At 45.5% G+C, this 23,616-nt stretch overlaps 3 protein-coding genes and 3 non-coding genes across 6 annotated transcripts; 2 read left to right on the top strand and 4 right to left on the bottom strand.

The window, feature by feature from the left end:
• The first annotated feature begins 311 nt into the window (after positions 1-311).
• LOC109748115 (uncharacterized) lies at positions 312-1,392 on the top strand. Its single transcript, XM_020307163.4, has 3 exons — positions 312-633; positions 725-915; positions 1,019-1,392. Exons 1-3 carry the CDS (start codon positions 522-524, stop codon positions 1,181-1,183), a joined length of 468 nt encoding a protein of 155 aa, XP_020162752.1. The 5' UTR covers positions 312-521; the 3' UTR covers positions 1,184-1,392.
• A 17-nt stretch (positions 1,393-1,409) lies between these two features.
• LOC109748114 (uncharacterized) lies at positions 1,410-5,401 on the top strand. The gene is made up of 2 exons (XM_040400037.3): positions 1,410-1,511; positions 1,604-5,401. Exon 2 carries the CDS (start codon positions 1,812-1,814, stop codon positions 3,741-3,743), a length of 1,932 nt encoding a protein of 643 aa, XP_040255971.1. The 5' UTR covers positions 1,410-1,511; positions 1,604-1,811; the 3' UTR covers positions 3,744-5,401.
• Positions 5,402-8,173: 2,772 nt separating this feature from the next.
• LOC109748107 (N-terminal acetyltransferase A complex catalytic subunit NAA10) lies at positions 8,174-12,296 on the bottom strand. Its single transcript, XM_020307155.4, has 2 exons — positions 11,569-12,296; positions 8,174-8,486 (listed from the first exon to the last, which is right to left on the bottom strand). Exon 1 carries the CDS (start codon positions 12,161-12,163, stop codon positions 11,573-11,575), a length of 591 nt encoding a protein of 196 aa, XP_020162744.1. The 5' UTR covers positions 12,164-12,296; the 3' UTR covers positions 8,174-8,486; positions 11,569-11,572.
• Positions 9,113-9,204, bottom strand: LOC120975100 (small nucleolar RNA Z221/R21b). Its single transcript, XR_005770938.1, has one exon. It is a non-coding gene; the product is annotated as a small nucleolar RNA Z221/R21b (small nucleolar RNA).
• LOC120975102 (small nucleolar RNA Z221/R21b) lies at positions 9,441-9,532 on the bottom strand. Its single transcript, XR_005770940.1, has one exon. It is a non-coding gene; the product is annotated as a small nucleolar RNA Z221/R21b (small nucleolar RNA).
• LOC120975101 (small nucleolar RNA Z221/R21b) lies at positions 9,852-9,943 on the bottom strand. The gene has a single exon (XR_005770939.1). It is a non-coding gene; the product is annotated as a small nucleolar RNA Z221/R21b (small nucleolar RNA).
• Positions 12,297-23,616: the final 11,320 nt, after the last annotated feature.

Genomic DNA, 23,616 nt, shown 5'->3' with positions numbered 1-23,616 from the left:
CCCGCGCGCTGTCCATGGACACGTCCGGACGTGTTCACAACCATTTGGTGCCGTCCGTTTGGTGATTCGTGTTGGAGCTGCCCTGATGCGCCGCACACCCGATGTATAGCAAACCCTCCGGCCCCTTTTCTCTCCGACAAATTTCTTTCTGTTTGCGTTTGGTTTCGCCGATTTGTTCTGTAAAAAAAAATACGATTCATTTGTGAGTTCGTGAAAGTAGGTGTTCACATTGGACTAGTTGTTGCAAACGGTGTCTGTCACCCGTTACCTAGCTTCGTTTGGTAAAACTGAGGGTTGCATGGCTCGGGGTCAGGGCCAGCGGCTGGCTGGCTGGCTGCTAGCCTTGTGTTGTGGATCAAGCATTCTGGTTCAGGATTTGTTGTTTTCTTCCGGAGCGTTCTCGGTCAGAGGGGTAGGAAATCCGGACGTGGCGATGGAACGTTATCTGCTCGCACCGGACACCCATCGTCGTCGTCTTCCAACTCCCTCGGCTCGCCTCGCCAGGAACCTCGTGAGCTATCATGCAGCAGCAGCAGCACCACATGGTGGCGCCGTGCAAGCCCCACGCAGCGCGGCGGGCGGCGCTCCCGCTGCCCGGGCCGTCGCTCCGACGAGCTTTCCTTTGCAGTCCAGGTTAGTCGACCACCCGCCGCTCTGCACCGGCTTAAATTCGTGCCTGCAAGTACGTGCCCGTGACTGACTGCGTGCACCACCGCGCTCGCAGCGAGGGCGGGAGCGGCGGCGTCAAAGCGGACGGCGGTGAGGACGAGGTGCCAGGAAGAGAAGCAGCAGAGCGGTGACGGCGAGAAGAAGCAGCAGGAGAAGGAGAAGAGGACGTTCCTGAGCCTGGAGGAGGCCGGGCTGGTGGAGATGTCCGGGCTCAGCACCCACGAGCGCTTCCTCTGCCGCCTCACCGTGAGTTGTTTGCAGTTTGCAGCCATGTGTTTACCTGGATTTTATTAAGAACATCATGGTTAGCATGTGTTGATACGAATGATTCTTGGGAGGAATTGGTCAGATCTCGTCGCTGAACCTGCTGCGGGTGATCTCGGAGCAGGAGGGGGTGGCGATCGAGGAGCTCAACGCCGGGCGGGTGTGCGACTGGTTCCTCAAGGACAAGCTCAAGCGGGAGCAGAACCTCGACACCGCCGTCCTGCAGTGGGACGACCCGCCGCCCATCTGACCCCGCCGTCTTTGGTTTGGGTGCTGCTCTTTCCTTTCCTGTAGTTGAGACAAGTATGTAGTGCAGTTGCACGATTGCATCATCGCGCCTGAATGCCTGATGACCATCTGTAATGCTTCCATACACGCATGACAGATGATGCTTCATTGCCTTTTTTGTGGATTGCACTGAAGCTACGGATATACTCTACTTACATTATGTTCTTGGCATGAAAATTCTCTTGCAGTAGGTCGATTTCGCCAGGGTAGGAAGATGGAGCTTTCAGGACGTATCCTGCTAACCGGCGAACGTTCGTCAGGGAGGGTGGCATTTGCAAACATTTTAGATGGTATTTTTAGTTGGTGACAGATTCTTCAGACATTTTCTTCATGGAGGGCATTTTTCGATTTAAAACTGCCGTCGTTTGATCGCTCCTCACAGATACAACTGCTATCAAATGGCGTTCGCTTGCCACCCCTCTCCCAGCGAACGTCAGATGGGTCCCCTTACAAAATTTTCAATCTAGCAAAGTTGTCGCTGCGATTATGTGCGAAAATTCCCTGGGAAAAGTAAGCGTGACAACTGACAAAGAGCAAAATCTAGCCTCAAGAACGCCTCCACGCTCTCTTCGTCCAACACCTCTGCAGCGATGCGAAGGTTCTGCAGCGTCCCGCGCGGCCGGCGGGCGTCGGGCCCCCACGGCGGCGGCCACCCTCCGCCGGAGTGGATCGAGCCGTACACCGACCTCGCCGACCCGAGCCCGTACACCGCCTCCTCGGCCGCGCCGCCCACCCCGTCGCCGTGGCTGCCGCGCGTCGTCTCCCTGGTCCTCCGCGCGCCGCCTGCCACGCTCGCCGCCGACCTGCGCGCCTTCTGCCGCACCTTCCTCCTGCGCCTCTCCCCGGCCTTCGTCGCCGCCGCGCTGCGCTCCCCGCAGCTCCTGCCCCACCCGCTCCCGTCGCTCCGCTTCTTCCGCGCCCTGCCCGGCGGCACCGACGACCTCGCCGCCCACCCGCAGCACCTCCTCGGCTGCTACGTCTCGCTGCTCCACTCCTTCGCGCGCGCCAGGGAGGCCACCCCCGACGCCGCCGGCCACGCGGGGCGGCTCGTCGCCGAGCTGCGCGCCCGCGGGGACGGGGACGGCCTGCTGCGGCACCTCACGCCGCCGTCGGCCGCGTCGCTGGTCCGTAGCCTCGCGGCCCTCGGCCTCGCCGACGAGCTGCTGTGGGCGTGGAACGGCATGCGCCTCGCCGGCGTCGAGCCGTCCAGGGTCACCTACAACTGCCTCCTCGACGGCCTCGTCAACGCGGGCCTCCTTGACACCGCCGTCAACGTGTTCGACGCAATGTCCACGGAAGACCCGGTTCGCCCTGACGTGGTCTCCTACAACATTCTCATCAAGGGGTACTGCCGCGCCGGGAGGGTGCAGGATGCGATGGCTCGGCTCGATCACATGAGGGAACAGGAGGAGCTGTCGCCCGACAAGATAACGTACCTTACACTGATGCAGTGCCATTACAGCGAGGGCACGTTTTCACAGTGCGTGGCATTGTTCCAAGAAATGGAAGAGAGGGGAATTGGCAAGGACATTCCGCAGCATGCATATGTGCTGGTGATCGGCGCGCTCTGCAAGGATGGGAAGCCGTTTGAGGGGATGGCCGTGTTCGAGAGAATGCTGAAGCGTGGTTGCCCAGCCAAAGCAGCCATGTACACTGCGCTCATTGATTCAATGGGTAAATTTGGAAGGGAGACCGAGGCAATGTCACTCTTTGAGAGGATGAAGAGTAGCGGGCTTGAGCTCGACGCCGTCACATATGGAGTGATTGTTAACTGCTTGTGCCGGTTTGGGAGGCTGGATGAGGCCATTTCATGTTTCAGGAGTTGTGTGGAGAAAGGTATTGCAGTGAACCCTATCTTCTATACAAGCCTGATTGATGGCTTTGGGAAAGCTGGAATGGTCGACCAAGCACAGGAGCTCTTCGAGGAGATGAAAGTTAAAGGTTTTGTGCCGGACTCATATTGCTACAACGTGCTGATTGATGGTTTAGCTAAAGCAGGAAGGACGGATGATGCTTGTGCCTTGTACAAGAGAATGGAAGATGATGGCTGTGATCAGACTGTTTACACGTATACCATACTGATCGATGGTTTGTTCAAGGAACACAAGAATGAGGAGGCACTGAAGTTGTGGGATGCGATGATCGACAAGGGGATCACTCCCACAGCTGCAGCTTTCAGGGCCCTTGCCAACGGGCTATGTCTTTCTGGCAAATACAGCCGAGCATGCAGGATATTGGATGAACTGGCTCCAATGGGTGTGATTCCTGAGACGGCACACGAGGACATGATCAATGCTCTGTGCAGGGCCGGCAGATTCAAGCAGGCCTGCAAATTGGCAGATGGCATCGTAGGAAAGGGCCGTGAGATACCTGGCAGGGTTCGAACAATGATGATCAACGCACTCAGGAAAGCGGGGAATACTGATCTAGCTGTCAAGCTGGTGCATAGTAAGATAGGCATTGGGTATGAAAGATCTGGCAGCATCAAGAGAAGAGTGAAGTTTCAGACGCTGTTTGCCTGAGCCGCTGATGTTTGTTCTCACTTCTCAGTGGTGCAAAGACATGAAGAGGTGCGAAAGATTTACTGGAAGTGCGAAGACATGCCATAGGCTACACCGAGGCATCGCATCATGCTCTAGACCATGTTCTGAAAAGGCTCCACGCCAACAGGAATGAATTTTGACATTGTTCTGGAGCCAAAAAGCTTAAAACTCTTCCAGATTTGAGCAGTCAAGGGGAAACAAAATTGCTTGGTACATGAGTCTCGCACACGAGAGATCTTGTGTGCTACTAGATTCCAGGAAATGTGGGCCGCCCATTGTTGTTCAAGGGACAGGATCAAAACATAAGTCCCAGACTACTAAATCAAGCGGTCAGGGTGTTGCTGGAAAAATGTGCAGTTGCAGAGGCTGCAACTTATCTGGCTAAACTTGATGCAAAACAGCTGTCACTTGATGTTTCGACGATTTTGTTAATCGTGTCTCCCTTCTCGGGGAAAGGGAAATTAAGGGAGCACATAAAATTGCTTCCGGTAAAGTACCAGCCTTGTGAGAATTTCAGCTGACAATTGATACAGTATGCTTTAAACTTCGTACTGAAAAACAAGGTGGTATTCACTCATAGCTGCTGTTTGATGATGCCACATTCAAAATTAAAATGACAAGTTTGAGGCCTGAGGGTCAGATGAGTTTCCCCCTTTTTTGTTACACATCACATATTCAGGCCTATTCAGAGTATCCAAGTTTGTGGCCAAGTACTTGGCTGCTTGCCTCTGGGAATACCCAATCTCAGCGTTTATGCATTTATGCAACAAGAAGGCGTGACCAAGGAGTGCAACACAAACCAGATATAAAATAGTTTGTTTAATAACTGTGAGATAGTTGATGCACTGCATTTTCTCTCTGTCGATGATACTTAATATTTTGTTCACTCTTAAAATTTCAACTAACCTATGATCTCTCTCTCTCTCTCTTCATAATGTTACAGAAAACTAGGATTGCTCTTAGTTAAATGCTTGCATCTGCATTTTGAAAATTTAGCGACCATTGCAAGAAAACCCTATTTGATTTTACTTCAGGGCTATTAAGCATGTTTTGTGCCTCTCCCAGGAACTGCTGACTGTAAAAATACATTGCACATGCCTCGATCTCTCCTGTAAAAAAATATTTACCTTAATTCATCGTCTATGTTTTTTTTTCTGCTCCAGCTAGAGCCATCAAAAGAAAGATGAACAGAGCGTGAAGGATCAGTGCTATACTGCTGTTGGGATTCTCATCCAGAAACATTTACCATGATGCATTCCAGGGCGTTGTGCAGTTATTGTGAAGACAAATTTTAGATAAAAAGTTCTGCAATCTGGAGGCCACCGATGAATACTTGGAAGTACCAGTATGCGGGAAAGTGGCTGCTTTGGTTGAAACACAATGCTTGTCAATGAGACCAAACAAATGCTGCAATATTTGAAAGAAGTAGGTAAGGAACTATCTAACAAAGTATGCATTTCCAAGAGAACATGATCGAGCTTCCTTCTCGGGCTCGCTGTGAGCAAAGAAATATTCTGATGAAACCGAGAAGAATGTTGTGCGTCTATGTTAAAACTTTCAGTTGGCTATGTGCACAACCAAATAAAGGTCTACATAAAATAATTTTGATTTTTAATGTATGAGTAACATTTCTGCAATGCTGCTTGCTTTACTCGGAAAAGGTTCATCTAATTTTTTGTCCAGTTGGATTTCTTTTTGAGAGATGTTCACTTGAAATTTTATGTGCAAGCCACACAGATTTGTTTGTACTACATCATTATTATGCATCCCTATTGTCTTTGCAGGGCAACCATATGCTTCTCTCAGACATGACAGTCACAGAACATGACAAGTGCCAGGATGACTTTCATCAAATCACGTAGGCAATTACAATTTGCATCCATCAGAAACAAAGGGCTCCGGCCATGAAAAACAGGAAGCAAAAGAAGAGAACAATCTCGCATCTTCAACAAAAGCTATACCAATATATTCATCTTTTGATGCAGAGTAATACAAGATGTCAATATGTTTCTCTCCTATTACAGTTTACAAGATGCCAACATCCCAAGGCTCGCCGACGTCCGCCGCGGTTGATCTCCTCTGGTGGCTGCGACGCGGTGCCGACGTGGGCGACAAGGCTTCTAATTAACACCATGGGCAACAGAGGCAGCATGCTGGGCGTGTAGTCCGGCGACGCGGCGCCGCCAGAAGGAGGCGGCGGTGTGTGATACGGCGGCGCGCGCGACTCGGCGCCGGAGAGCAGCACCAGCACCAGGGGGGCGGAGACGGCGTATTGGGCGTGTAATCCGGAGAAGAAGCGTGCGGAGGAGGAGTTGACCAAGTGTAGTAAGGTGATGCAGCAGCAGCGTGCTCTGACGGCGTGTACTCTGGGTCTGGGGACGCGGGTCGCGGAGAAGGCGTCGTCGCCGGGGAAGCGAACCGAGCAGCAGGCTCTGGTGACCAAGTGTAATCCGGCGACGGCGGAGGGCACGAGGGAGCGTAATCCGGCGACGGCGGACGGCCCGAGGCAGCGTAATCCGGCGACGCCGGAGGGCCCGAGGGAGCGTAATCCGGCGACGGCGGAGGGCACGAGGGAGCGTAGTCGGGCGACGGCGGAGGGCACGAGGGAGCGTAGTCGGGCGACGGCGGAGGGCCCGGCGAAGTGTAATCCTGCGATGTGTACTCCTCGTAGTGCCCGCCATACGGCCGGCTGCAGCGCTCGTCGCCCACGCCGAAGCCACGGAAGAAGGGGTGGTCTGCCAGCATGATGCCGCAGCGGGACGGAGGCGAGCGCGCGCCCGGGGTGTACGACGGCGGCGGCGGCGAGGGCGAGCAGGACCGGGATGCGAGCGCCGTCGTCGCCGGCCGTCGGGAACTTGGGCGCGCGCGTAGGCACGTACGATGTGGCGCCATCTGGAAGCGGGGAGAGGCGGAGGAAAATCGTTGGGGGGCGGGGAGAACTCGGTTCAAAACGCAACTCGGATGATTGATGAAGCTTCCATGCATTGCATTCCCTAGCTAGCCTCGTGCATCCGCTTGTGCTGGTGGATCGTCGCTTTTATTTATTGTTGAGCAGCTGAAGAGAAGCATATTGTTCTTGCTAAATCAACGCGCATCCGGCGTTTGTCCATTTAAATAACTAAGAAGAAAAATATTGCACGGTTAATTACAAAAAATCTGGCGAAAAACGATACAAACATGACCAAACCTACTCGAGCAAAGACTCCGCATGGCCGCACCCGCTCTCGGCACATGGCGAAAGCCCACTCAAAAACAGACATAATGGGGCCACACCCACTCTCATCAACGGCGGGACAAAACATCACAGAAACACGCCAACAAATTACAATCAAACCAACGGTGACCCACTCCACCAAGCTAGTCGGCCTCCCACCGCTGTCAAAGAGCAGACACGAGACACCCCTGCAGCGGTGAAGATGCAAGCCCATTCACAGGACTCTGCCAAATGCGACGACCAATGTCGGGAGCAACCTCGCCACCCACGCGACATGAGGTCAACACAATCGATGTTGCTGAACTCTCGGGGCTACTGCCCCCACTTCCATCCACTACGTCCTGCGCGGTTCACCAACACCGTCTTCCGGGGCCACCACCCCGACATGCCGCCGCTCGACCTCGAGCTGCAACTCCGCACGACCTAACCACCCCAGCACAAGCCGCTCAGGGCAACCCCCGCAGACACGACCGCTACCCCACCACATCTGGAGCCATCGCCCGGACATAAAGTCAAACCGGGTGCGTCGACTGAGCCGAAAAACCTACCACCCAAGTAACGAAGGGTGCCACCCAAGCGAAGGTTGAGTCTTTACCCCGCCTCGTCGAGCCGTCTCCCCACATCATTGCCCGAGGCCATAGCCTGGACGCACATCAGCCTCCCGGGGTCCCCGACATCCTTCAAACTCGACGAAGGAGAAACCGCGCGCAACAAGCAAACTAGCTCTCCCAAGCAACTCCTCTAAGGGGGAGACGATGAAGACACCGCCGCCGCCCGCTCTGAAAACTATCCAGAGCTTAGGTTTTTACCCAAAGAGCCGCAATGCCTCCAAAGGGAAAAACGATTGCCTCCAAAGGGAAAAACGATTGCCTCCAAAGGGAAAAACGACATCCAAAGGCACCACCAAAGAAGGCACTGACACGAGTCGGTTCAAAGCTTGCGCACAGAACTCATCAATCCCCCGAGCACGGTTTCTCCATCCCCTTCGGTCCCAAACAATCACCGCACCGACGATGTCACCAAGCGGAGTGGGAGTTCAATGCAGGGCTCCAGGTCCAACATTACATTCGAAGAGGCGACAACTCAGTTTTGGGTTCAAGGCGTGCTCTGTTTTGTTATTTAAGCACCATATACGTTCAAGGAGATGACCATTGCATGTATGTTCAACAAATGTGATCTTACACCACAATGCTCATTTTGATCATAGAAGAGGGCATCAAAACAAATTTTATTGAGTGCTCGTCTAACCGTCCACACTTCAGGCATGGTTGCCCCCAAAATTTCAGGCACAACAACAAATGGGAGGTAGTTAAAATATGTGCATGTCAATAATTCTCACAAGAATTACAAGAGACTATGGCCAACATGACCAGGCAAGCCTACAGATCACAGTACAATGTTCCCTCTGTATCATTGGTACAAGGCTACAATCATGAACCAGAAGGAGAGCACCATATGCTTCATATCATCCAGTAGGTTCAGCAGCTCTTTGCGCATGAAATGGCTTTCTGCAATCAGGAGAAAGAAAATACATTTGAGAAACCACATGTAAGCAAAGCTGATACATGATTGGCGTGTACAATTGTCAAAAAAAGAAGAGATGAAACACTTAATTAGGAAATACAAGCTCCAGTAGAAGTTTTTTGGTTTTACAATGCCTCAGGTTTGTCGATTGATGTCATTTTCTCGAGAGGTTCTCCCTGGAAACAGGGGCTCGAGCGTCCATTTTGCAGACAGAAACATCATTGGCAAAACCGCAAGTAATTCAGTGAAAACAGGGACTTGAGCATTCCTCTACAATGCAACAAGGTTGTCAAAACTAGAGGGCACTCCATTTGTTTTGAACCAAATTCCCAGTACATTCATAACAATGAGGAAAAACCATTGAAAGATATGGAGGATTGGGAAGAAGAACCATCAGCGGCAAATGTTTTGACCTCAATGTAATTCAGTCCGCATCATGGTACGATCGCTCACAGGCAACCCTCATCATCTGGTTCTATACATTATTCCTCCAAATCCAGTTAATATCCAAGACTTACAGTTTCAAAACTACAGTATTCTCACAAAGGCAAAAGCTGAAAACAGTTTCTCAAAACCAATAAACAAATCAGAAAATACGAAAGTCATGAGATGGCTCAGAATTAAAATGGGTTGTAAGTTTGTTTATCAGCACAAAGAGATAAATCTCTTCAGAGTGGTGCATGACTTTTCTCATCATAGCCATTATCATCACTGGAAAACCAAGGGGAAAATCCATTCAAGATTTGGGGGATTGGAAAGAACCATCAGCGGCAAATGTATTTGACCTCAATGTAAATTCAGTCCGCATCATGGTAGGATCGCTCATAGGCAATCCTCATCATCTGGTTCTGTTATTATCCCTCCAATCCAGTTATTACCTTAAAATACTTGGTTTCTCAAAAACCAATAGACAAATCAGAAAATACAAACACGTAAGGCGGCTCAGATGTAAAATGGGTTGTAAGTTTGTTTATCAGCACAAGGAGATAAATCTCTTCAGAGTGGTGCATGACTTTTCTCATCATAGCCTTTGCTTCTACAAAGCACCTATTTTGCAGACATAAATATCAACAGAAAACAAAGTAATTCACATGCAATGCAACAAGGTTCACGAAAGAAGTTACCAAGAACTGCGCTGGCATTCAAAATATGCGGGATTGTAAAGTAAGAACCATCAGCGGCAAATGTATTTGACCTCAATGAAATTTCAGTCCGCATCATGGTAGGATTGCACTTGGGCAACCCTCATCATCTGGTACTGTACATTATTTCCCCAAACTGGTTTATAAAAACTACCATCTATGGCATGAAAAGCAAATGAAGAAATACGAAAGTAGGTATCCAAGAGGTGGCTCAGATGTAAAATGGGTTGTAAGTTTGTTTATCAGCACAAAGAGATGAATCTCTTCAGAGTGGTGCATGACTTTTCTCATCATAGCCTTTTGCTTCAGCAGGAAGCACAATGTCATGGAATACCTCAGATTTGTCGATTGATGTCATAATACTAGGAAGCACAATATGGAATACCTCAGATTTGTCATTTGATGTCATTTTACATCTGCTTTCTCAAGAGGTTCTCCCTGAAACAGGGGCTTGAGTCCACAGGGCATCCATTTTGCAGACAGAATCATCATAGGAAAACGATATATAATTTATACATATCATGCAACAAAGGAAGCTAAATAAAAACTCAAATCTCAATTAAATTAACTAGCACAAACTAATGTCTCAGATTTGTCAATTGATGTCACATTATATCTGCTTCATCAAGAGGTTCTCCCTGAAACAGGGGCTTGAATCCACAGAGCATACATTTTGCAGACAAAATCATCATTGGCAAAACTTATGAAAATGATGGTTAAGGCAACAAAGATAGTTGCAAAATCAGAAGTCACACCTCAATACATTCTAACTACAAAAATAACAAGGCAATAAGCAGAACAATGCTATACTATTGTCTCAGATTTGTCAATTGATGTCATATTATATCTGCTTCATCAAGAGGTTCTCCCTGAAACAGGGGCTTGAATCCACAGAGCATACATTTTGCAGACAGAATCATCATTGTCATAACTTCAGAAAATGATGTTTAAGGTATCAGGCAATAAAGATAGTTGCAAAATCAGAAGTCACAAACCTCAAATACATTTAACAACTAAAATAACGAGGCAATAAGCAAAACAATGCTACAAGATGTCTCAGATTTGTCAATTGATGTCATATTATATCTGCTTCATCAAGAGGTTCTCCCTGAAACAGGGGCTTGAATCCACAGAGCATACATTTTGCAGACAGAATCATCACTGACAAAACTTGGCAAGATGCAACAAATTCAAGCAACAATAGTTTTACGTAACTTAATTGCACATAACCACTATATTCACAATACAATGAGAAGAAAAGTGATTTAATCCAACAGATGTAGCGAGAGATTTTGGAAGCATAACCATAAAGAGTAAACTCCCACGTTAAACTCACCAAGAATTACTATGTGCCACTATGACTGGGCAACTTTGAGAAAGAACAATCTCAAGATGCCAAAGGTGAGAGAGGCACCAGAGCACGTTATAGCTCCAGTTAGCACAAGGTCAGAACTGAAAAACGTATATCAAACCGCATGAGATGTGGCGAGAGATTTTGGAAGCCTGGCAACAAACTGCTAGCTCCCACGTTAAACCGGCCAGTGATTACTATGCGCCTCCATGACTGGGCAACTTTGAGAAAGGACAATCTCAAGAAGCCAAAGGTGAGAGAGGCGCCGCACACACAAGATCCAACAGAAAGATTTGGGTATGATGGTAATCGCACGGCACTATTCAATTCATCAGTAGGAAAGCAGAGTTGCCACAAGCATCAACTTAATTTTCCTAGCAAAATCCAAGATCCAGCAGAGAGATTTGGCTATGATATTTTCCTAGTAAAATCGCCACTAAATAACAGGGAACACGCTCATCACATAGCAGTATTCAATTCAGTATGATAAAAGAGTTACCACAAGCATCAATTTAACTTTCTACAGTTTATATTGTGCAAAAATTAACAGATCGAGAGGAGGCAACAGCTTACCATCTCACGAGTCGGCCTTCTTCTCCGGCGAAGCAGAAGTCGGGGACGAGCCGGCCGCCGCGGCAGCGGGGGCGTCGTGGGAGCAGCAGCCCCCGCCGGCGTGGTGGTGGTGATGGTGCTTCTTGGGCACGGGCTGGCGCAGCATCTTGCGCATGTCGTAGGCGTCCTCGCCGTCGGCGTAGTACTTGGCCTCGATGTCATGGATCTGGTAGCCGAGGGTGGAGGTGTAGAGGTTGAAGGCGGCGCGGTTGGAGCGGCGGACGTGGAGCGACACGTACTCGGCGCCGAAGACCTGGTCCATGGCGGCCTGCGCGGCCGACATGAGCTTGGTGGCGAGGCCGAGCTTGCGGTGGGATCGGAGGACCGCGAGCGAGGTGATGTGGCCGTGGCAGGGCTCCGAGGGGTCCTCCTCCATCTTTGCCAGCACGTAGCCGACGATGCGGCCGCCGTAGTCCTCGGCGACGAACAGCAGCTGCGGCCACGACAGCATGTGGTAGAAGTAGTACTTCATCTGGTAGTTCTCCGGCAGGCACATCAGGTTGCACGCCTGCATCGCCAGCAGGTCGTCGATCGTCGCCTGCCGGATGCACACCATCTTCGCCGCCGCCGCCGCCGGCGCTCGAGATCGGATCTGACTGGTGGAATCTAGGGTTCGGTGGTGGGGAGGCTTCGCCGGCGGGATGGGATGAGGTGATGGTGATGGAATCGGCGGCGGTGGAGGGTATTAATAGAGGTGAGGTGGGGAACGGAGGAGAGACCTTGACCTAACCGGCTAACCCTAGAGGAAAAGGGCCGAAATTGGCCCATGGGCCAAGGCAAGTTAGCCCAAGACAGAACCGTATTATAACAAAAAAAGTCCATCCCCTAAAAAAAGTCCAAACTCTTAAAAAAACTAAATAAATAGAGTAAAAAACGATGTGAGTTGGCAAAAACTTTATGACCAAGCGAAAGCTTTTAAAAACTCTTCAAGATTGACAAGTGGTGGTGAAGGTACATTATATGACTATGCAAAATGTTACTCTCTTAGTTAAATAGTATGTAGTATTTGGTATTATATATGTACATACATTTTTGTATAAAGTTGATCAAAGGCCGCGGAGTTGACTCTAAAAAAAATTATATTAGCATTGTATTTTGTAATGGAGGGACCTAGCACACACACTATCCCCCATATGGTTTTTGTTTTTCGGCTTTTTTAGTTAACTTATATATTCCCCTAATATTTCTTCAAGCGAATACAAGATGGATGAAGCACAATACAGGTGCAGATTCTCCAAAATGAAGATACATGCAACCATTTTTGCTCTCAGAGGATGTTTGGAGTACCTCAATAGAAATTACAAGTTCATCGACACATGTCAAATACGGGCATAATTACTTCTTCCAAAAGAATATAAGCTCGTTTGGAACATGTTTTGTGTAACACAGTTTTGAACCAATCGACCAGTACAAAGCTTATGACACCCCGTCCGCCGCGAGGAAGGGGTTGGCAATCTCATCGGTTCCATCAATTGGTGACACCAACATGACAACAGTGCCTCTACATTTTGATTCATCATGTTGGTTGGACACGGTTCGGAAGATGAATTTCATTTTCGCATGTTCCAATGTTGAATTGCGGTTCACTTTGCTTTTTGTTGCATTGATGAATTGTCAAACTGGTGATGAATTTGTGCTATCTAATCAACGTTCATGGATTTGAGGGTTTTGAAATGAGGAGTGTGGTTGTCTGGCAGGACTTTTGAGGGGTTGTTCGGCGCTGTCCAAGATCGCACCCGCCTGCCTCCGTGAAATTTTCCGGGGGGGGGGGCAGATTTGCCAAGTCAGTCTGTAGATGCTCTAACTGTGCAAAATGTTACTACTTTTGTTCCATAATGTAGTGCTTAAGGATATTTTTAGAAGTCAAACTTTATAAAGTTTAACCAAATTTATTGATAAAATTATACTATGTATTTTCAATTAATTATGTAAATATATTATGAAATAAATGTCTCATTACGCGTCTATATATTTGGCATTCGGTATTGCAAATGAAGATAACCTTTTAAACGACCAAGTTTTCAAAGTTCGACTTAAATTCAAAATCAAATTTCAGGGACAAAAAAGTGACACAGTACATGTACTGAGATCCAGCCGCCGTGCCTCTCTGCCACGGTCATTCGAGCACGAATTGATCATGCCTGAGCACTGTACTGAGATTCGGGAGCTCCCGCGAGGCCATCTAGCGGCTTAGCTCGCTCGCTTGCAAGTTGTAACTCGGCGCTCGCGCAAGCCCGAGCTCCGACACCGCCCAACTCGCCATCGTCAACGCTACTGGCCACCCTAGCACCTTAACGTCGGCGGTCCCTTCCCGCTCCTCCCCCCTTTCCCCTCGAAGGCCATCTCCCGCCAACATGCCCGTGTGCTTGCCTCCGGTCCGGACCAACCGCCGAAGGGCAGAGTAAGAGAGGAGGAAGAAGAAGGTAAGAGGAGTAAGACGATGAGTGGTTGGCTGGTGGGTCCTCCGTCCACCTCAGCGGGGCAAACATTGACTTGGATTAGTCATTTCCACGTCGGCTCGACAAGCGGGGCCCACCTATCAATTTTGTTGTTTCCGTGACCAAATTACAGCATCAGTGCTCCACGTTACGCATTAGGCGCGGGTTTGGTGTTTTTTTGTGCCATGGTTTAAATATGGTACTAAGTTGTTACCCTAGCCTCAAGTGTGGTGGTTTGGGGTAAATAACTCTCGGATGTCATTTGACCACGAAAATTTGCAAGCATCTCTAACATTTGTTGATGATTATTCCCAGAAAGTTTTAGATTTTTTCAAAATGTTTTGGTATGTTTTATTACGTGGGTGTGATACGTCTCCAACGTATCTATAATTTTTGATTATTCCATGCTATAATATATTATGTTTTGGACATTATTGGGCTTTATTATACACTTTTATATTATTTTTGGGACTAACCTATTAACTGGAGGCCCAGCCCAGAATTGTCGTTTTTTGCCTATTTCAGAGTTTCATAGAAAAAGAATATCAAACGGAGTCCAAACGAAATGAAACCTTCGGGAACGTGATTTTTGGAACGAACGTGATCCAGAGGACTTGGACCCTACGTCAAGACATCAAACAGGAGGCCACGAGGTAGGGGGGCGCGCCTACCCCCCCCCCCCCCCCGGCGCGCCCTCCACCCTCGCGGGCCCCCTGTTGCTCCACCGACGTACTTCTTCCTCCTATATATACCTACGTACCCCCAAACTACCAGATACGGAGCCAAAAACCTAATTCCACCGCCGCAACCTTCTGTACCCGTGAGATCCCATCTTGGGGCCTGTTCCAGAGCTCCGCCGGAGGGGGCATCGATCACGGAGGGCTTCTACATCAACACCATAGCCTCTCCGATGATGTGTGAGTAGTTTATCTCAGACCTTCGGGTCCATAGTTATTAGCTAGATGGCTTCTTCTCTCTTTTTGGATCTCAATACAATGTTCTCCCCCTCTCTCGTGGAGATCTATTCGATGTAATGTTCTTTTGCGGTGTGTTTGTTGAGACCGATGAATTGTGGGTTTATGATCAAGTTTATCTATGAACAATATTTGAATCTTCTGAATTCTTTTATGTATGATTGGTTATCTTTGCAAGTCTCTTCGAATTATCAGTTTGGTTTGGCCTACTAGATTGATATTTCTTGCAATGGGAGAAGTGCTTAGCTTTGGGTTCAATCTTGCGGTGTCCTTTCCCAGTGACAGTAGGGGCGGCAAGGCACGTATTGTATTGTTGCCATCGAGGATAACAAGATGGGGTTTATATCATATTGCATGAATTTATCCCTCTACATCATGTCATGTTGCTTAAAGCGTTACTCTGTTCTTATGAACTTAATACTCTAGATGCATGCTGGATAGCGGTCGATGTGTGGAGTAATAGTAGTAGATGCAGGCAGGAGTCGGTCTACTTGTCTCGGACGTGATGCCTATATACATGATCATACCTAGATATTCTCATAACTATGCTCAATTCTGTCAATTGCTCAACAGTAATTTGTTCACCCACCGTAAATACTTATGCTCTTGAGAGAAGCCACTAGTGAAACCTATGGCCCACGGGTCTATTTTCCATCATATTAATCTTCCAACACTTAGCTATTTCTGGCGCCTTTTTCATTTTACTTTCTTTACTTTGCATCTTTATCATAAAAATACCAAAAATATTATCTTATCATATCTATCAGATCTCACTCTCGTAAGTGACCGTGTAGGGATTGACAACCCCTTATCGCGTTGGTTGCGAGGATTTATTTGTTTGTGTAGGTGCGAGGGACTCGTGTGTGGTCTCCTACTTGATTGATACCTTGGTTCTCAAAAACTGAGGGAAATACTTACGCTACTTTGCTGCATCACCCTTTCCTCTTCAAGGGAAAACCAACGCAGTGCTCAAGAGGTAGCAAGAAGGATTTCTGGCGCCGTTGCCGGGGAGTCTACGCAAAAGTCAACATACCAAGTACCCATCACAAACCCTTATCTCCCGCATTACATTATTTGTCATTTGCCTCTCGTTTTCCTCTCCCCACTTCACCCTTGTCGTTTTATTCGCCCTCTCCTTTTTCCGTTCGCCTCTTTTTTCGCTTGCTTCTTGTTTGCTCGTGTGTTGGATTGCTTGCTTGTCACGATGGCTCAAGATAATACCAAATTATGTGACTTTACCAATACCAACAACAATGATTTCCTTAGCACTCCGATTGCTCCTCTTACCGATACTGAATCTTGTGAAATCAATGTTGCTTTGTTGAATCTTGTCATGAAAGATCAATTTGCCGACCTTCCTAGTGAAGATGCTGCTACTCATCTAAATAGCTTCGTTGATTTGTGTGATATGCAAAAGAAGAAAGATGTGGACAATGATATTGTTAAATTGAAGCTATTTCCTTTTTCGCTTAGAGATCGTGCTAAAGCTTGGTTTTCGTCTTTGCCTAAAAATAGTATTGATTCTTGGAATAAGTGCAAAGATGCTTTTATCTCTAAGTATTTTCCTCCCGCTAAGATCATCTCTCTTAGAAACGATATTATGAATTTTAAGCAACTTGATCATGAACATGTTGCACAAGCTTGGGAGAGGATGAAATTAATGATACGTAATTGCCCTACGCATGGTTTGAATTTGTGGATGATTATACAAAATTTCTATGCCGGATTGAATTTTGCTTCTAGAAATCTTTTAGATTCGGCCGCGGGAGGCATTTTTATGGAAATCACTTTAGGAGAAGCTACTAAACTCCAAGATAATACTATGGTTAATTATTCTCAATGGCACACTGAAAGATCTACTAATAAAAAAGTGCATGCGATAGAAGAAATTAATGTTTTGAGTGGAAAGATGGATGAACTTATGAAATTATTTGCTAATAAAAGTGTTTCTTCTTATCCTAATGATATGCCTTTGTCTACTTTGATCGAGAATAATAATGAATCTTTGGATGTGAATTTTGTTGGTAGGAATAATTTTGGTAACAACGCGTATAGAGGAAACTTTAATCCTAGGCCTTATCCCAGTAATTCCTCAATTAATTATGGTAATTCCTACAAAAATTATTATGGAATTTTAATAAGATGCCCTATGAATTTGAGACTAGTGTTAAGGAATTTATGAATTTGCAAAAGAATTTCAATGCTTTGCTTGAAGAGAAATTGCTTAAAGTTGAGTGAATTGGCTAGGAACGTTGATAGAATTTCTCTTGATGTTGATTCTTTAAAACTTATATCTATTCCTCCTAAGCATGATATCAATGAGTCTCTCAAAGCTATGAGAATTTCCATTGATGAGTGCAAAGAAAGAACCGCTAGGATGCGTGCTAAGAAAGATTGCTTTGTGAGAGCGTGTTCTTCAAATCTCTATGAAAATAAAGATGAAGATCTAAAAGTTATTGATGTGTCCCCTATTGAATCTTTGTTTTGCAATATGAATCTTGATAATGATGGGACTGAATATGATCCAACTTTACCTAGAAGGCGTTCCAGAAATTCGGAGTTTTTAGATCTTGATGCTAAAATTGATAAAAGTGGGATTGAAGAGATCAAAACTCTAGATATTAATGAACCTACTATTTTGGATTTCAAGGAATTTAATTATGATAATTGCTCTTTGATAGATTGTATTTCCTTGCTGCAATCCGTGCTAAATTCTCCTCATGCTTATAGTCGAAATAAAGCTTTTACTAAACATATCGTTGATGCTTTGATGCAATCTTATGAAGAAAAACTTGAGTTGGAAGTTTCTATCCCTAGAAAACTTTATGATGAGTGGGAACCTACTATTAAAATTAAAATTAAAGATCATGAATGATATGCTTTGTGTGATTTGGGTGCTAGTGTTTCCACGATTTCAAAGACTTTATGTGATTTATTAGGTTTCCGTGATTTTGATGATTGTTCTCTAAACTTGCACCTTGCGGATTCCACTATTAAGAAACCTATGGGAAGCATTAATGATGTTCTTATTGTTTCAAATAGGAACTATGTGCCCGTATATTTTATTGTTCTTGATATAGATTGCAATCCTTCATGTCCTATTATTCTTGGTAGACCTTTCCTTAGAACGATTGGTGCAACTATTGATATGAAGGAAGGGAATATTAGATTCCAATTTCCATTAAAGAAAGGCTTGGAACACTTCCCTAGAAAGAAAATAAAATTACCTTATGAATCTATTATGAGAGCCACTTATGGATTGCCTACCAAAGATGGCAATACCTAGATCTATCCTTGCTTTTATGCCTAGCTAGGGGCGTTAGACGATAGCGCTTGTTGGGAGGCAACCCAATTTTATTTTTAGTTTTTGCTTTTTGCTTCTGTTTAGGAATAAATCTTTGATCTAGCCTCTGGTTAGATGTCTTTTTATGTTTTGATTAGTGTTTGTGCCAAGTTAAACCTATAGGATCTTCTTGGATGATAGTTATTTGATCTTGCAGAAATTTCCAGAAACTTTCTGTTCACGAAAATAATTGTTAAAAATCACCAGAACGTGATAAAATATTGATTTCAATTGCTGCTGATCAATAAACAAATTGTTTAAGTCGTCCTATTTTGGCTGAATTTTTGGAGTTCCAGAAGTTCGCGTTAGTTACAGATTACTACAGACTGTTCTGTTTTTGACAGATTCTGTTTTTCGTGTGTTGTTTGCTTATTTTGATGAATCTATGGCTAGTAAAATAGTTTATAAACCATATAGAAGTTGGAATACAGTAGGTTTAACACCAATATAAATAAAGAATGAGTTCATTACAGTACCTTGAAGTGGTGTTTTCTTTTCTTTCGCTAACGGAGCTCACGAGTGTTTCTGCTAAGTTTTGTGTTGTGAAGTTTTCAAGTTTTGGGTAAAAGATTTGATGGATTATGGAACAAGGAGTGGCAAGAGCCTAATCTTGGGGATTCTCATGGCACCCCCAATATAATCTAAGGACACCTAAAATCTAAAGCTTGGGGATGCCCCGGAAGGCATCCCCTCTTTCGTCTACTTCCATCGGTAACTTCACTTGGAGCTATATTTTTATTCACCACATGATATGTGTTTTGCTTGGAGCGTCTTGTATGATTTGAGTCTTTGTTTGTTAGTTTGCCACAATCATCTTTGTTGTACACACCTTTTGGGAGAGGCACACATGATTCAGAAATTATTAGAATACTCTATGTGCTTCACTTATATCTTTTGAGTTATATAGTTTTTGCTCTAGTACTTCAGTTATATCTTTTTAGAGCACGGTGGTGGATTTGTTTTATAGAAACTATTGATATCTCATGCTTCACTTAGATTATTTTGAGAGTCTTAAATACCATGGTAATTTGCTTAAATAATCCTAATATGCTAGGTATTCAAGATTAGTAAAAACCTTCTTATGAGTGTGTTGAATACTAAGAGAAGTTTGATGCTTGATGATTGTTTTGAGACATGGAGGTAGTGATATCAAAGTTGTGCTAGTTGAGTAGTTGTGAATTTGAGAAATACTTGTGTTGAAGTTTGCAAGTCCCGTAGCATGCACGTATGGTAAACGTTATGTAACAAATTTGAAACATGAGGTGTTCTTTGATTGTCCTCCTTATGAGTGGCGGTCGGGGACGAGCGATGGTCTTTTCCTACCAATCTATCCCCCTAGGAGCATGCGCGTAGTGCTTGGTTTTTGATGACTTGTAGATTTTTGCAATAAGTATGTGAGTTCTTTTATGACTAATGTTGAGTCCATGGATTATACGCACTCTCACCTTTCCATCATTGCTAGCCTCTTCGGTACCGTGCATTGCCCTTTCTCACATTGAGAGTTGGTGCAAACTTCGCCGGTGCATCCAAACCCCGTGATATGATACGCTCTTTCACACATAAACCTCCTTATATCTTCCTCAAAACAACCACCATACCTACCTATTATGGCATTTTCATAACCATTTCGAGATATATTGCCATGCAACTTTCCACCGTTCCGTTTATCATGACACGTTCATCATTTTCATGTTGCTTTGCATGATCATGTAGTTGACATAGTATTCGTGGCAAAGCCACCGTTCATAATTCTTTCATACATGTCACTCTTGGTTCATTGCATATCCCGGTACACCGCCGGAGGCATTCATATAGAGTCATACTTTGTTCTAGTATCGAGTTGTAATCATTGAGTTGTAAATAAATAGAAGTGTGATGATCATCATTTTCTAGAGCATTGTCCCAAGTGAGGAATAAAAAAAAGAGAAAGGCCATAAAAAAAGAGGAAGGCCCAAAAAAAGAGAGAGAAAGAGAGAAGGGACAATGTTACTATCCTTTTTCCCCACTTGTGCTTCAAAGTAGCACCATGATCTTCATGATAGAGAGTCTCTTGTTATGTCACTTTCATATACTAGTGGGAATTTTTAATTATAGAACTTGGCTTGTATATTCCAACAATGGGCCTCCTCAAGTGCCCTAGGTCTTCGTGAGCAAGCAAGTTGGATGCACACCCACTTAGTTTCTTTTATTGAGCTTTCATACATTTATAGCTCTAGTGCATCCGTTGCATGGCAATCCCTACTCCTTGCATTAACATCAATCGATGGGCATCTCCATAGCTCATTGATTAGCCTCGTTGATGTGAGCCTTTCTCCTTTTTTATCTTCTCCACATAACCCCCATCATTATACTCTATTCCACCCATAGTGCTATATCCATGGCTCACGCTCATGTATTGCGTGAAGGTTGAAAAAGTTTGAGATTACTAAAGTATGAAACAATTGCTTGGCTTGTCATCGGGGTTGTGCATGTGAGAGCATTCTTGTGTGAAGAAAATGGAGCATGACTAAACTATATGATTTTGTAGGGATGAACTTTCTTTGGCCATGTTATTTTGAGAAAACATAATTGCTTAGTTAGTATGCTTGAAGTATTATTATTTTTATGTCAATATTGAACTTTTATCTTGAATCTTTCGGATCTGAATATTCATACCACAATTAAGAAGAATTACATTAAAATTATGCCTAGTAGCATTCCACATCAAAAATTCTGTTTTTATCATTTACCTACTCGAGGACGAGCAGGAATTAAGTTTGGGGATGCTTGATACGTCTCCAACGTATCTATAATTTTTTATTGTTCCATGCTATAATATATTCTGTTTTGGACATTATTGGGCTTTATTATACACTTTTATATTATTTTTGGGACTAACCTATTAACCGGAGGCCCAGCCCATAATTGCTGTTTTTTTGCCTAATTCAAAGTTTCGCAGAAAAAGAATATCAAACGGAGTCCAAACGGAATGAAACCTTCGGGAACGTGATTTTCGGAACGAACGTGATCCAGAGGACTTGGACCCTACATCAAGACATCAAACAGGAGGCCACGAGGTAAGGGGGCGCGCCTACCCCCCCCCCAGGTGCGCCCTCCACCCTCGTGGGCCCCCTGTTGCTCCACCGACGTACTTCTTCCTCCTATATATACTTACGTACCCCCAAACTACCAGATACGGAGCCAAAAACCTAATTCCACCGCCGCAACCTTTTGTACCCGTGAGATCCCATCTTGGGGCTTGTTCCAGAGCTCCGCCGGAGGGGGCATCGATCACGGAGGGCTTCTACATCAACACCATAGCCTCTCCGATGATGTGTGAGTAGTTTACCTCAGACCTTCGGGTCCATAGTTATTAGCTAGATGGCTTATTCTCTCTTTTTGGATCTCAATACAATGTCCCCCCCCTCTCTCGTGGAGGTCTATTCGATGTAATCTTCTTTTGCGGTGTGTTTGTTGAGACCGATGAATTGTGGGTTTATGATCAAGTTTATCTATGAACAATATTTGAATCTTCTGAATTCTTTTATGTATGATTGGTTATCTTTGCAAGTCCCTTCGAATTATCAGTTTGGTTTGGCCTACTAGATTGATCTTTCTTGCAATGCGAGAAGTGCTTAGCTTTTGGTTCAATCTTGCGATGTCCTTTCCCAGTGACAGTAGGGGCAGCAAGGCACGTATTGTATTGTTGCCATTGATAACCCATAAGTATAGGGGATCGCAACAGTTTTCGAGGGGAGAGTATTTAACCCAAATTTATTGATTCGACACAAGGGGAGCCAAAGAATATTCTCAAGTATTAGCAGTTGAGTTGTCAATTCAACCACACCTGGATAACTTAGTATCTGCAGCAAAGTGTTTAGTAGCAAAGTAATATGATAGTAGTGGTAACAGTAACAAAAGTAACGGTAGCAAAAGTAATATTTTTGGTGTTTTGTAGTGATTGTAACAGTAGCAACGGAAAAGTAAATAAGCGAAGAACAATATGTGAAAAGCTCGTAGGCATTGGATCGGTGATGGAGAATTATGCCGGATGTGGTTCATCATGTAACAATCATAACATAGGGTGACACAGAACTAGCTCCAATTCATCAATGTAATGTAGGCATGTATTCCGAATATAGTCATACGTGCTTATGGAAAAGAACTTGCATGACATCTTTTGTCCTACCCTCCCGTGGCAGCGGGGTCCTAGCGGAAACTAAGGGATATTAAGGCCTCCTTTTAATAGAGTACCGGAACAAAACATTAACACATAGTGAATACATGAACTCCTCAAACTATGGTCATCACCGGGAGTGGTCCTGATTATTGTCACTTCGGGGTTGCCGGATCATAACACATAGTAGGTGACTATAGACTTGCAAGATAGGATCAAGAACTCACATATATTCATGAAAACATAATAGGTTCAAATCTGAAATCATGGCACTCGGGCCCTAGTGACAAGCATTAAGCATAGCAAAGTCATAGCAACATCAATCTCAGAACATAGTGGATACTAGGGATCAAACCCTAACAAAACTAACTCGATTACATGATAGATCTCATCCAACCCATCACCGTCCAGCAAGCCTACGATGGAATTACTCACACACGGCGGTGAGCATCATGAAATTGGTGATGGAGGATGGTTGATGATGACGACAGCGACGAATCCCCCTCTCCGGAGCCCCGAACGGACTCCAGATCAGCCCTCCCGAGAGGTTTTAGGGCTTGGCAGCGGCTCCGTATCGTAAAACGCGATGAATCCTTCTCTCTGATTTTTTTCTCCCCGAAAGTGAATATATGGAGTTGGAGCTGAGGTCGGTGGAGCGTCAGGGGGCCCACGAGGTAGGGGGGCGCGCCCAGGGGGGCAGGCGCGCCTCCCACCCTCGTGGACAGGGTGTGGGCCCCCTGACGTGGATTTTTCTTCCAGTATTTTTAATATTTTCCAAAAAGATGTTCCGTGGAGTTTCAGGTCATTCCGAGAACTTTTGTTTCTGCACATAAATAACACCATGGAAAGTCTGCTGAAAACAGCGTCAGTCCGGGTTAGTTCCATTCAAATCATGCAAGTTAGAGTCCAAAACAAGGGCAAAAGTGTTTGGAAAAGTAGATACGATGGAGACGTATCAGCCATCAGGGATAACAAGATGGGGTTTATATCATATTGCATGAATTTATCCCTCTACATCATGTCATCTTGCTTAAAGTGTTACTCTGTTCTTATGGACTTAATATTCTAGATGCATGCTGGATAGCGGTCGATGTGTGG

Source organism: Aegilops tauschii, chromosome 2 (genome assembly GCF_002575655.3).
Source record: "Aegilops tauschii subsp. strangulata cultivar AL8/78 chromosome 2, Aet v6.0, whole genome shotgun sequence".
Taxonomy (NCBI): domain Eukaryota; kingdom Viridiplantae; phylum Streptophyta; class Magnoliopsida; order Poales; family Poaceae; genus Aegilops; species Aegilops tauschii.
This window is presented reverse-complemented; position numbering and strand designations above follow the sequence as displayed.

Excerpts from the sequence above, each read along its gene's own strand:
- LOC109748115 (XM_020307163.4), top strand. The coding sequence starts at position 522 with ATGCAGCAGCAGCAGCACCACATGGTGGCGCCGTGCAAGCCCCACGCA. Across the intron at positions 634-724 it reads AGCTTTCCTTTGCAGTCCAG|CGAGGGCGGGAGCGGCGGCG; the intron begins GTTAGTCGACCA and ends CCGCGCTCGCAG. Across the intron at positions 916-1,018 it reads GCTTCCTCTGCCGCCTCACC|ATCTCGTCGCTGAACCTGCT; the intron begins GTGAGTTGTTTG and ends GGAATTGGTCAG.
- LOC109748107 (XM_020307155.4), bottom strand. The coding sequence starts at position 12,163 with ATGGTGTGCATCCGGCAGGCGACGATCGACGACCTGCTGGCGATGCAG.
- LOC109748114 (XM_040400037.3), top strand. The coding sequence starts at position 1,812 with ATGCGAAGGTTCTGCAGCGTCCCGCGCGGCCGGCGGGCGTCGGGCCCC.